The 13,191-nt window shown below is 34.8% G+C and overlaps 1 protein-coding gene across 3 annotated transcripts; it reads right to left on the bottom strand.

Annotated features, from left to right (window-relative positions):
- LOC125650512 (uncharacterized) lies at positions 1–10,133 on the bottom strand. Of its 3 annotated transcripts, none has more exons than XR_008803272.1 (6): positions 10,026–10,133; positions 9,588–9,880; positions 5,031–5,117; positions 3,675–3,716; positions 376–2,994; positions 1–326 (listed from the first exon to the last, which is right to left on the bottom strand). XR_008803272.1 is itself a non-coding variant. In XM_048878879.2 (5 exons), the coding sequence occupies exons 2-5, from the start codon at positions 9,846–9,848 to the stop codon at positions 2,953–2,955; spliced, it is 432 nt and encodes a 143-aa protein (XP_048734836.1). In that variant the 5' UTR covers positions 9,849–9,880; positions 10,026–10,133; the 3' UTR covers positions 1–2,952. The 3 variants fall into 3 exon arrangements, 1 of the variants encoding a protein (XP_048734836.1); XR_008803271.1 differs by having other exon boundaries at positions 496–2,994; XM_048878879.2 differs by having other exon boundaries at positions 1–2,994.
- Between the last annotated feature and the right edge of the window lie 3,058 nt (positions 10,134–13,191).

Genomic DNA, 13,191 nt, shown 5'->3' with positions numbered 1-13,191 from the left:
GAACTTATAAAAATTTTTTTATTGTAAAATCAAAATTTCTACACAAATCTTAAACATATTATTGCTGAAATAAATCACCTATTAACATGCAAAACATATCAGCAGTATAGAAAATACACAATGTGTGACTGACTAGCTGTGGACAGAATCAAACCCTGTCTGGACTGGAGACATGGAGGTCACATGATAATGTTACCTCAACAACACAACTAAAACAGTCTTGAAATATTAAGTGTGTATGACATTACTGTAAAATCTGTTTTATGCTACAGTCCATTTCCGAGTACTACGTAAAACCAACCAGAAAAGAACATTGATAACACGACCTTTTTAAATGTCTTGATACACGACCTTGAACATGTCTTGATACACGACCTTTAACATGTCTTGTTACACGAACTTTAACATGTCTTGATACACGACCTTGAACACATCTTGATACACGACCTCTAACATGTCTTGATACACGACCTCTAACATGTCTTGATACACGACCTTTAACATGTCTTGATACACGACCTCTAACATGTCTTGATACACGACCTCTAACATGTCTTGATACACGACCTTTAACATGTCTTTCTCCTATCATATAAGGGATTTTATGTTGAAAGCAAAGACTTTTTTCTCTCTTCTGAAATGGTTGTTGATCATGTTGATTTTTATACATTATGTTCATCCTGCTGGCCCTTATTCATTAGATGTTTAAGTATACATTCTTCACATCATTCAAGATACAATGTAAACATACACATGTACTGTGCATATGCACGAAGTGCATTACACAGTCTGTAACATTTACACTGCAAGAAATAATAAATATTGAACCTCTTTCTTTCAGTAGTTTTTTTTGTATTGGTCTGTTATTTCTATTATAGCAGCTAATACTTGATACTACAGCTTATTAGTATGAAAGAATTTACAATTTGCAAACATGTGAATGTTAGCACATGAGAACATTTCTGCACAAAATTACATGTATGGTACTGAAATCGAATCTCAAAAATAGATCAAAAATAAAATGCCAATGTACAGCAAAATAACGATATAGTTTGTACAGAATGAGTATATTGGCACATGGCTCATAATAAACACACAAAATAATTATTGCTGACATTACATGTGAAAAGGGCCATTATTTTACTGAATTTAAAGCAAACAAAATGGTACAAACATCCTATCAACACATCACAAAAGACAGATTTTTTTATTCTTTTTTATACAATAAAATGTTGCAAAAAATTTGGCAGGAAAATGTATGCAAGGACACAAAAATTAGCAATAAAACAAACACCCTAACGACAAATGTTCAGTGGGGAGGGGGTAAACTGTGGAATGAACTAGAGGATCTGTGGGGGGGGGGGACTGTATCATAATATGTAAAATCACAACCTACGGTAACTAGGTCAAGACATCCCACAAAAACTAGGTCAAGACCTAGAATCACGACTAAGTCATTATACATTAACAAACTAATCTGAAATAAATTATATGAAGAAAAAAAAACCAACCCAGAAACATGATGTCTGTGAGTTCACTTGATTAAAAACCGTAAATATCAGGAATTATTTTCCTGTAAAGTTAAAAGACATAAAAATTGGAGACTGTGTCACTAAGCTTACCTGAAGAAATAAATTCTATATATATATATAATAAAAAAAAAACCAAAAAACAAACCCATACCGGTAATTTTAAAAGTGATTCAAATGTGTTTTTAAAAAATCATAATCTTTACTAGTAAACATAAGGTTATCAAATCTTAATAGATATCGCTATTTAGATAAAGGACCCTTCTACTGTCAGTTTGATCAAAGATAAATTTGTATACGCCCTATTCAGTAAACAATGCATGCATACTAACCAAGGATAGAATGATATTCAGGGTCAAAGGATCAGTATTCATACTGAAGGTAAAACCAAGAACAGCATTCACAATATGTCACCAGTGCAATTGAAAGCAATCTGTTGAGTTTTACCGTACATGCATCGAACATGTATAATATTCAAGATAGCTAATGTAAATTGTATGCTTTTAAACAGAATAAATCAAAAACAACTGAAAAGCATTACAATCCGTGGAAATAATTTCTTTATAAAATATTATTTCTCACAGTCAAGGATTAAATGGAGGGATTTCAAATGACATTGAGGTATAAGGCAATCAAATTTTTTTTTCCAAATAGAAAAATGTCCTTAAATGCCAATAAAGTGTTAAACACATAACTCTGAAATATGCCAAAAGTCTATAGAAACTAGATCCAATCCATTGTTATAAGCAATACACAGAAAAATATCACAATTTTTTCCCCACATTTTTGGCAGTACACATGTACTTTTAACTACATAATGAATCAAGAATTGTGCTATAATAAAACCTAGCAACTGTATCCAAAAATTTCATTTACCCGGAAAAAATCATAAGTCACAGAAATTTGCCTATGCCAAACAATTCAACGGATGGGTAAATTCTATTCTGTATTTTCAATGGGGAACAAAAAGAATTAGAAAATGCAGCACTTTTTAAATTACAATTCTTGTACCATACCAGCATACATGCATCTACCTAACAATATATATGTGTATGTCATGTGTAAATTATAAAGGTGAAAATCATAAAGATGTTGCTAAAAAAAAGTCATACAAAACAATCATTTTAAGAACAGCCGACTCCACCTCACCAGCTGGCAGTTCGTGTTTTCTACAGGCTCAAAATCACAAGTACATGTACAAAATTACTGGGCATCCAATTGCTTGCTGATAAAAATATAATTAGATATCCTCAATTTTTTTAAAATGAAATCTTTATCTGATCCTGCTGATACTGAGTAGAATGGCTTGTGTGCAGAGCCTTGTGGATCCCTGTTGCATGCGTTGTTGAAGTGTGTAGTCCCTGATGAGATATTCACCGTCTCTCGCATTCACTCACAATCACACTGAGACCAAACACTGTTCTTATAATGTTTTTGATTTCTTTATCAGCTCATCTATAAACCTCTAAAAATAAAATCACAGAGACATTAATACTGACAGAGATGTAATCTCTATACATACTGGTATGTTTTCCAATATCAATTACCAAAGGAACTGGGTTATGAATTTGAGATTGCAAACACTCTTGTAAACATCTAATTATAAAAGCAGTGGGCATTACAAAATAATTTTTTTTTTTACATATTTTAATTAGTTTAATAATGCTTCAATAACCTGAGTATTGTCAATGGCAGATTTAGAGGGGGAGGGGGCTTTTCACTACCAATTTACAAATTGGCACCCAAAATGGCTGAATATTTCATCTAATACTTGACTTTCACATGAGTATTACTTTCCAATATTAAAATGTCATGTATACAGTTGCATATGTAATGAAACACTCTGTGAATGAGTTGAAAGGGAGCTGTTGCTGACACCTGACAAACACACTGCAGTGAACACAATGTGCTTCCATCAGCTGACGTGATCCCCACACACTGTCCGACTGATTAATCAGCCAGACATCTTAAGATTTTTATGCTGTGTGTAACATGGAAATTAGACAGGCGAGATTACCCTCAGCTAGGGTCTGCAGCAATGAAGAAAACAAGGAACTTATTGACAAATCTATAAGGCTGTTCCTGGTAATACCCCTGTCAATCAATGCTGAAATATTCATGTCTTATTTGCTATTGTTACATTACCTCTACATCCTCCCTGGGTACTCGTGCAGTCACCAACTCCCGCTTAAAAAAAGATATCACTGCTGTTAAGTACTAAATTCATATAGCAAATTGCATGCAGGTTTCATTGGTCAATATGCTATTTTCATATGAAAAAAATATATTCCATTTGACAAGCATACACTGTTCTCTCTTGCAAAAAATGTTCACTCTGGTCATCTTTTTTCTTTTTTTTTTTAAAACTGCTATAATGTCACTCTGAATGTTCGAGAATTTGATACTCTTGGATACTTGCCTTGTAGACAGATTATTGCAATGTCATTAAACCACAGTTGACATACCATTTGTACTAGAAGGACGGATAGTTTGAATACATTTAACAGCATAAGAACATTGATAAAGGTTCTGGAAAAATTAGATCATCAACAATTTGGAACTTACTAATTAAATCAAAGTCTCTAGGAGTTTTGTTTATCATATAAAAAACAATTGTTGACAAGAGTTATGGGCAACAGTAATTATGTGAGGCTTTTTAGTCTATCACCCCCATAATTCCTCCCTCCTGATGTTGAGCAATACGTCACCCCTCTGAGGTTTAAATAAATACTGTTGCCCTCAACCCCTGTCACCAATTCAATACTGTTCTACATTTTGTCCTATTGAGAAATTGTCTGGTTAGCTCTTTGAATTCAGGCAGCTGTAAACTGTGTCTCAAGGTAGCTCACTACATCAAGACTTGTGCATTTTATGACACTTTGTCACAAGATGGTGAATCAAATGTTAAAGTGAAATTACTTATATCGATAATTTTGTTTGTATATATCTACATATCAGGTTACTGAGCCGCAGATCCTGAGTTTAAATCTGCCTGCTTTTTTTGTGTTATTTATTCTCCAAATTGTATATTTTTTGCCTTAATGACTAGTAATTACATATCATCATATCTTTCATGATTAAATCATTTCATGCTGATTTGTGAAATCTTTGAAAGTGTAGTGAGCCACCTTAAAAGGGTTCAAAGCTTTTTCTTAATGATTTGAATAAAAAATTGCAATTTTATGCTGCATGGGACAAAAAGTAAGTATCGAATACCACCACATAATTATATATCTATAGTTTTCATTCTTGAGAATTTTAATAGGTGTGTTATGACCCTTAAATTGAATGAAAGCAGTTTGAATGGTATGATTAACTTACTATATGAAATGATAAATCCCCATTTCTTAGGTGGAATATGCCAAATTTGGCCATTAAACCCATATCTCCCCCCTTAAGACTTGTAGTCCAGAGAGTAGTAACAGCATTTTGTCAATGCATGTTTCTTTAGTAATTTTACATTCAGATACTTATATAAATATATTCATAATTCTATTATACCTCAGCATATTCTCTTCTTTCACTGTCTGAGTCAAGATTTAAAACGTCTTCAAGATCTAGATTGCAGTCATGATCTTCACTGTCATCCTACAAAATATGTAAATGTTCAACACTTCTTTATTACAAGGCTATATCTCTCCATCTACAAAAAATGTCATTATGCAATATTTATCTAAACACTTCATCTCTGGGAAAAGTTACAGTGCAATAAAAAAAAAAAACCAAACAAACACAGGGCGGTGAATAAGATTGCTCTTACTTCATACTTAGACACATGAAGTTAGATTTCCTATTCTTCCCATTTCAACCTATAGACTGTTAAGGAATCAATTGGGGCCGTGATTCTTCCGTAAACAAATGTGTCGGTGCAATGGTTTGTGTACATTCAATTACAGCTTGATAAGAAACTGTTTCTGAAAGAGTTGTTTGTTTTTTATTATCTGTAGTCTTCCCTGACCTTTCAGGTGTACTGTACAGACACTGGTGTAATGGCAGTTTGGATGTTATTATTTCACGTTCTTCCTGTTCCTTCAGAAGGTCTTGACAGGACCAACATAAGATCATTGAAAGTTGACTAATTCCATCCTTTATGTGCATATTCCAAAAATTTAATGAGTGTCTTTGATTTTCATTAATTTCTTGGACATCAAGCATACTCAACACCCCCCCCCCCCCCCTTAATCAAATACACATACTGTCTCTCAAACACAGTATACACAAAGAGCAAACCTTCTGCAAACACGAAAAATAAATGATTTACTGGATTATTTTCTCATGCAAGACGACATCACCTTTCTCTCTACTGTTATGAACATGACCTGATCTATGTAAGAGGAGAACGTGATCTGATCTATGTAAGAGGGAGAGACCCTTGACAAGTTTAACATAATGCCAAGATAACTGTCCACTTTCAGGACAACTCTACACTGTGACAGGTACACTCGTCTTTGGGCATTTTATCATTGGTCGTCCCTGAGGGCAGCTAGACCAGAGAGCTCCCAGGTAGATGTGACTGGCCCTCGCTACATGGAAGCTCGAATTAGCAGTATTTCCGTCTTATTATTTACTGACCTTATCAATTTATACCTCATTGTTTACTTAGTTCAGTTGTAACACTCACGATCTATACGATTACCTTGAATACTGGCATTTTAAACCAATATCCGGATTTTAAAAATCTCTTAGACTAGCATACCACAACATACTTTGGTCATCTTTTACAAATTTTTACTGTCATGGATCCTGTTGAATTTTTGGAGTGTTTCCTGCATTTTGAATGACAATTTATCATATAAATTTTCTGACTCAGATGATGAAAATGTTTGGTCTGTTTTTTGTTTTTTTTATCAACTAACTGACAATGAGACAATCCCCTCCAGCACACATTATATCTACCAACTGCCGCGTGTCACAAAAACAGATCACATGCATGTTTAACAGTTAATATACTGTCGGTAATATTGCTTATGTCATTTTAGCCTTTTGGGCTTGGAACCACATGGATTAATCATCAATTTCATGCACATGTTTCGTGATAAACATTAAAAAGTTTACAAAAACCCCATAGAACCCACGAATCTGGAAAATGTTTACGTCTCGGTTTTATGATGAAACTCTGACACAAAGTACACGAAGTATGACGTTAGCTTCAGAGAAATTTAAGACACGTCTTCCAAACTTTTCAAAATTAAAACAGGACCGCTGCATACGCTTCATCTCAACACATTCAACTTAATAAGCAGCAGATTTTCATGCTCTTAATTACATTAATCACCCTATACATCACTCCACAAATTAAGAATTGTTGATGAAAACTATAAACATTTTCAGGATCTGAGCTGTTGAGGATCTGACTCCCCTTTGTTCCTGTACACCCCACCCCCTCCATTAAATTAACATGACACTAGGTTCACAAACATGGCCATCTGTCGCTGAAGACAGGGTAAACATGCAAGGAGACCTCTATTCTACAGCAATTTAAACTGCACATATATACAGATCAATTGAAATCAAAGTAAAACCCTGCTATTGATTGGCAGGACAGTGGGACAAAGAGATTGCATTCAACGTGGCTTTAATTCCCTCAATATCCCGACCAAGGGTGGGTATAAAATCAACCTTATCAAAGACTGGACTTCCCAAACAACAGTGAAAAGACTGCTAGTTACAGAAATACATAACAAAAGAAGGGTAGAAGGCTTTAATACGAGAGTCACAGTATACAAAGTGTAGTACATGTATTATACAGCGAAACTAAACACCCCTTAATGATAAATATACCTCCACAGCTGTTTATCGTGTAATATATCATGGATTATCTCCATACTTCAGAAGTTCTATTTCAGTTGTATAGAAACGAAATCTGAAATAATATATACATACTGGTCCCGATTTCTGGGTGTGTGTGCTCTCTATCTCTGTGTGCAATTGTGCTCTTTCTCTCGGTGCACTCTTTCGATCTCTGAGCTCTCTCTATCTCTGAGCTCTCTCTATCTCTGTGCATTGTGCAGTTGTGCTCTATCTCTGTGTGTGCTCTCTATCTCTCTCTGTTCTCTATTTCTCTCTCTCTCTCTGCTCTGTATTTCTCTCTCTATGCTCTCTCTCTCATAAGAAAAGCCAGCTTCAGCTGCTTTAGCCTAAATCAATATATCCCAACTTAAGACACATTGTACACCATACTCGTTACATCACATTTATCACCGGGGCCTATACATAATTAACAACCCCAAAACAATGATGCCAATACACACAGGCCAAAACTAATGTTACATTTATAAATCTAAACGAAGAAACCTACATGGGAAAAAGTACGTGATGGCAAAAGGACATTTGATAGCCCAGAAAAACATTGGATTGATACAGCGAGGACTTGGACAAACATGCGGATCTTGTTCTTGAAAAAAGCCTATGCAAGACCCTGGAATAGTGAAGACAACACAGTATAACTGGGTGGTACCCAGAACATGTCTGGATTACTAGGAAGATACTTCGTGTTCCACTTATCATCATTATCTTAATTCATATTTTTCACCCTTGTCTCAGAGTGTTAAATATAAACACCAGTGTTAATGGACCTATAAACTAACTTCTTTAAAATTAATTAAAGAGAATGAGCCACAATTCTGAGCTTAACTATCACTTTACTATCTGATAGCCAGCAAGCGCTCCCTGACCATTAATAACAAAAAACACACATCTGTTGATAGCTTTTCTTTACCTTCAGCAAAAACCAGTAGCACATTACATTGTGTTCAAATTTACATGAACTCCCATCGGTCATAAAAGCCAACTGGCCTAAAGACTACCACCATACATAAAATACATCAATTACTTTACCATATGGCCTAGGAAATTTCCCAGGAGAGGCAAATAATTGCGTTTTAAGTATCTGTATGTACTAAAGGCATTCTGAAAATGGTTTAGTGATTATCAAACACTGGAGAAGATTTTCTCTCCTACATATAAATAATATGATACTCTAAACATCTGTAAAGCATACAAATTATTAGTAATTTGAACTGTTTATATGTGCAACGAAGAGTAGCCTACATGAATTTTTTTTTTTCATTTCAAAGAATGCAGGGTTCACTTATCAATAGAAAACGTATATATACCAACAGCTAATTGAGCGATTTACAGTTTATTTGGTGTGTTAAACTCTGTAAATTAGCTGTGAATTGGGTCAGATTAGTATTAAATCAATAAAATTTGATACCATAACCAAGGTCATGATATGTGTGTATACACAGAGATATGCAATGCATAAAGTCAATATTTTATGTGTTTATGCTCAGTTTAGCATACACTTATGAACTGTCTATTCACAAACAACATCTGTTGTTAGCCTTGTATTTACAGCAGAAAGCCATGCTGTATCTGCAGTGGTGTCTTTCAATTATTATTTTTTTTATCATTCAAATTGGAGTGGACTTCAAAATAAACACTGCATGACTACAAAATACTTCAATAAAGAAACCCTTCATTCAAGGATAAACCTGTGTTTCAGTAACATCTGGGAATAAAACAGTATGCCACGGCACGTAAATGTTTGTGTACATCAAATTCTGCTTTTAAATACAGTGGATTAGCCTGCATTTCTGTCTTTATCTGAAATGCCATGAGAATTGAAAATGAAGAACACTTAACATTTGACAGCAGGGAGAGGATACAGTCGGGTACCTTCTGAACTTTAGATGTAGAATACTTGTAAAATAACTATGAATTCTCTAAATTAAAAACACTGCATGTCGTATACTTGTGTTTGATTTCAATTGACGGAATCAATTTTAATAAAAAAAAATCCATAAGAAAAGCACTCACAAACTTAGCTAAGATTTCTTACACCAAACTTGTCATTGTCACCTGTTATTGTGCATCGAAGTAATGTCCAGAATTGCAAGAAAAATCATTCCATTTATTTAGATATATTTTTCTTTTCTTTATCAAAGGGATTTGATGTAGGCCTACCACTTTGCAGCAAGATACTACAGAGCTTACAATGTTCAACTTCACATTCATAACTTCTTCCAATAACATTAATAAAGGATAAATACATACCTGACAGTCGTGGAGCTCTCTCAACTGATCATAAAGCCAGTCCTCCACTGCCAATCTTTTTCGTATCAACATCATTTGGTGTTGTCCGTACTTAGCAGTTAGGTATTTCTGACGCTTGTCTTTTTCTTCCTCCTTATTTTTATGATTAAAACTAACGTGTGACTCTGAGGAGTTCGGTCGCCCTGACGAAATATTCTGTTGGGGAGTATTTCTATAAGATTCCACAGAACTTGCTTGATTATATTCCGTGTACGTCGCCATGTCTGACACTTACTCTGTCTCCATTCATCAAACTGAAAAAGATATTCATCCGCACTATAAGTATGACGTAGTACTGGTTATATCCATATAACTTTAAATTTGGAAAGTATATCATATTATGAATTATCAAAACAAAAGTTAAATCGATGAGTTCAATTAATAAAATGTAATATTTACCGTGCACTATATTGTCTCCACAGGTGCTCTTTTGTTTACGTTTTACGCTAAGTACATATTTCAGAGTGTATTTTTTTCAAAACGAAATGTTTATGGCTTAGGTTTCGGGAGGGATGTGTGCATTTTAGTTAAGAGTTGCTGTGGAATTCATAAAGTTATTGATTTTAAAATTTTCCTATTTCTTTTCTCATTGATCCCCCTCCCCCCCCCAAAAAAAACCCAAGAACAATGTTTTTCCATGAAACTTGAAAATTCAATGTTTTCTCAACAATTTTCCAAATTTCACAAACATTTTTACATTTCAGTACCAGATGCTCATTATCCTCTTTTTCCTTACATAGTGAACATAAATCCGTATCAGTAACTTTCCATTTCTTTAACATAACTCGGTTGCTGGTTAGATTGTTCAACAACTTGTAATTGAAATCAGCAATGTGGGTATCAAAAATATTACATATTTTTTGTTATATATATTGCACCTCAAGACTGTTTTGAAACATTGAAGCTTTTAGAGTAAAAATTTTGGTGTAGAGGAGGTACAAATTTCTTTTTAAATAATCTTTTATCACGAATTGCATGTACAAATATAAAAATGTAGAATACTAAACCAAAAAAGAGCAATCTTGTGACATTCGAAATCATGTAAAGGGAATCCTTGGATTCAATGTGTCTGTATACAAAAGATTAAACAAGGTATCGTTTTCGCATATTCTTGATAATATTGTAAAAAAAAATATAATCTTATATATTTATATTACAAATTGTATTACATACTATTCATATCATGTACAAATAAAGTAAAGGGAAATGACCTGCCTTCCCTTTTGCATGACTACCCAGGGTCAAAATGGACATTTTGGAATATGAGAAGGTCCCTTTGGATAGTTGCCACGGAATACTTTCATGTCCTCTAGAAAGTAAAACGTGTAAAGTGAGGACAAATTTCAACCAATGGACAGACGTTGTGAGGACAAGAATTGCACTATGAGGACAAATAAATGTCCTCACAATTACGTCCTCATAAATGTTACCTACAGCATGTGAAAGATGTAGATACAAAATATTAGCTTAGTGAGGACAAGTGGTGTGAGGACATGTCCTTAGTAATATTCTCTCTCAAAAGCCCTTTTTTCATAATTCAAAAGAGAGTATTAGATAAACTTTTATAGATATCCCTATAGCTATACCTAACATAGTATTTTTTTGCCTTTAGAATAATATATGTGTGTATTCTCTTCTACACATTGTGAGGACGTCCTCATTTAGTAGGTTTGGTCGGCTAGAGAGAGAGAGAGAGAGAGAGAGAGAGAATCTGGTGCCCTTCGTAACTTTAAGTACATGATGTACTTTAGTTTCACAGCGCTGTCATTTGGATGAAAGGTGAAGATAACGAACAGTGATCAATTTCATAACTCCTGTAAGCAATACAAAATAGATAGCATATAACTGAAAAATTGTTGAGTGTGGCGGAAAACATCAAAACAAACAAACAAAATAGATAGTTCAGCAAACACAGACCCCTGGACACACCAGAGGTGGGATCAGGTGCCTAGGGGGGTAAGCATCCCCTGTCGACCGGTCACACCCGCCGTGAGCTCTATATCTTGACCAGGTAAACGGAGTTATCCGTAGTCAAAATCAGTGTGCCAAGAACGGTCTAACAATCGGTATGAAACACGTCGGACAGCATTTGACCCAATGATAGGTTGCATTGACAAACTAGGTCGTTATAACGACCATAGAATTTGCGAAATGCTGACTTTAATCAAGATTGTTGAAACCCCTGTACCATCAACTTGTTTGTTGGTAGCTTGCCTCGATTTAAAAACTGACCATACGCAGAACAAGCTCTTGCGTATCGAATCATATGCAGGTAATGATGGAATATTGCTACATGAATATGGAACGTTGACGACGGAGAAGCTGAAATCATCCCGTTTGTCATAAAGTTGAGTTGTCAGTTTGCCGTTATTGCCTACTTTGTTTTAATGATCTAGTTTGCCTTTTTACAACCCATCTTTGGGTCAAATGTTTAAGCCATTCTTGGCACACTAATTCTGACTACGGATTACTCTGTTTAAATGATCAAGATAGGGCTCACGGCGGGTGTGACCGGTCTACAGAGGATGATTACTCATCCTAGGCACCTGATCCTACCTCTGGTATGTCCAGGGTCCGTGTTTGCCCGTCTTCGCTAGCCAAGAGTTTTCGGTCCACTCCGCTCCGCTGTTTATGGGGAGCAGAGTGGTCCGAAAACCCTTGGCTGGCGAAAATAGTGTTTGCCCAACTGTTATCTTCACCTTTCCCAACACATCTCGGGCTTTTAAAAGGATTTAGTCCTGTAGTGTGGATAGCGTGTATATGTACATACCCCCTTTACCCAATAAAAAATAAATATACAACCAATAATTTATTTCCCTCCGATCAACTGCATAGTCAGGTTCTACTTTTATGATCTTTTGAGATGAACACTTGTGCGATGTACTAGGCCTATACATATATACACAACTAGGCATCGCTTGGGGTCGAATTTACTATATAAAAAGTACTCTTTAATAGTAAATTCAACCCCAAGCGATGCAATTGCTTGTGCATATACATATAAGAAAAATTCGCCAAAGAGCTCCATAGCAATTCTGCTCACAGTGTTTGCATTTGATTACTGCATAATATTACACTGATTTTCACATAACCGTGATATTCAATGTCATCAGGTTTTAATATGGCAAGCCCTTTTACTATTTATTCGTAAAATAAGATATCTCTTTAAATAAGAGAGATATCTCTATTGGTTAAAGAGATATCTTTGTAAGATAGAGAGATATCTTTTTACGCTAGGGAGATATCTCTTTAAACAAAAGAGAAATCTCTTTTGTTGAAAGAGATATCTCTTTACGCTTGGGAGATATCTCTTTCACTTTGAGAGATATCTCTCAGATAGAAAGAGATATCTCTTTAGCGAAGAGATATCTCTCTATTGATGTAAAAAGAGATATCTCTTTAAGTTAGAGAGATATCTCTGTAAATTTTCAAAAAGAGATATCTTTTTAACCTAAAGAGATATCTCTTTAGATTTTTTCCCTCGGTGATCATAATGACTTCTCCCTGTTGCATTGTCATTGAAATGATGTAACCCTATTTTTTAACCAAGCAAAATACTTCTAGT

The sequence above is a fragment of the Ostrea edulis genome, chromosome 5 (genome assembly GCF_947568905.1).
Source record: "Ostrea edulis chromosome 5, xbOstEdul1.1, whole genome shotgun sequence".
NCBI classification, from domain to species: Eukaryota; Metazoa; Mollusca; class Bivalvia; order Ostreida; family Ostreidae; genus Ostrea; species Ostrea edulis.
Note: the sequence above shows the minus strand (reverse complement) of the source record. Positions and strands in the feature narration are given on the sequence as shown.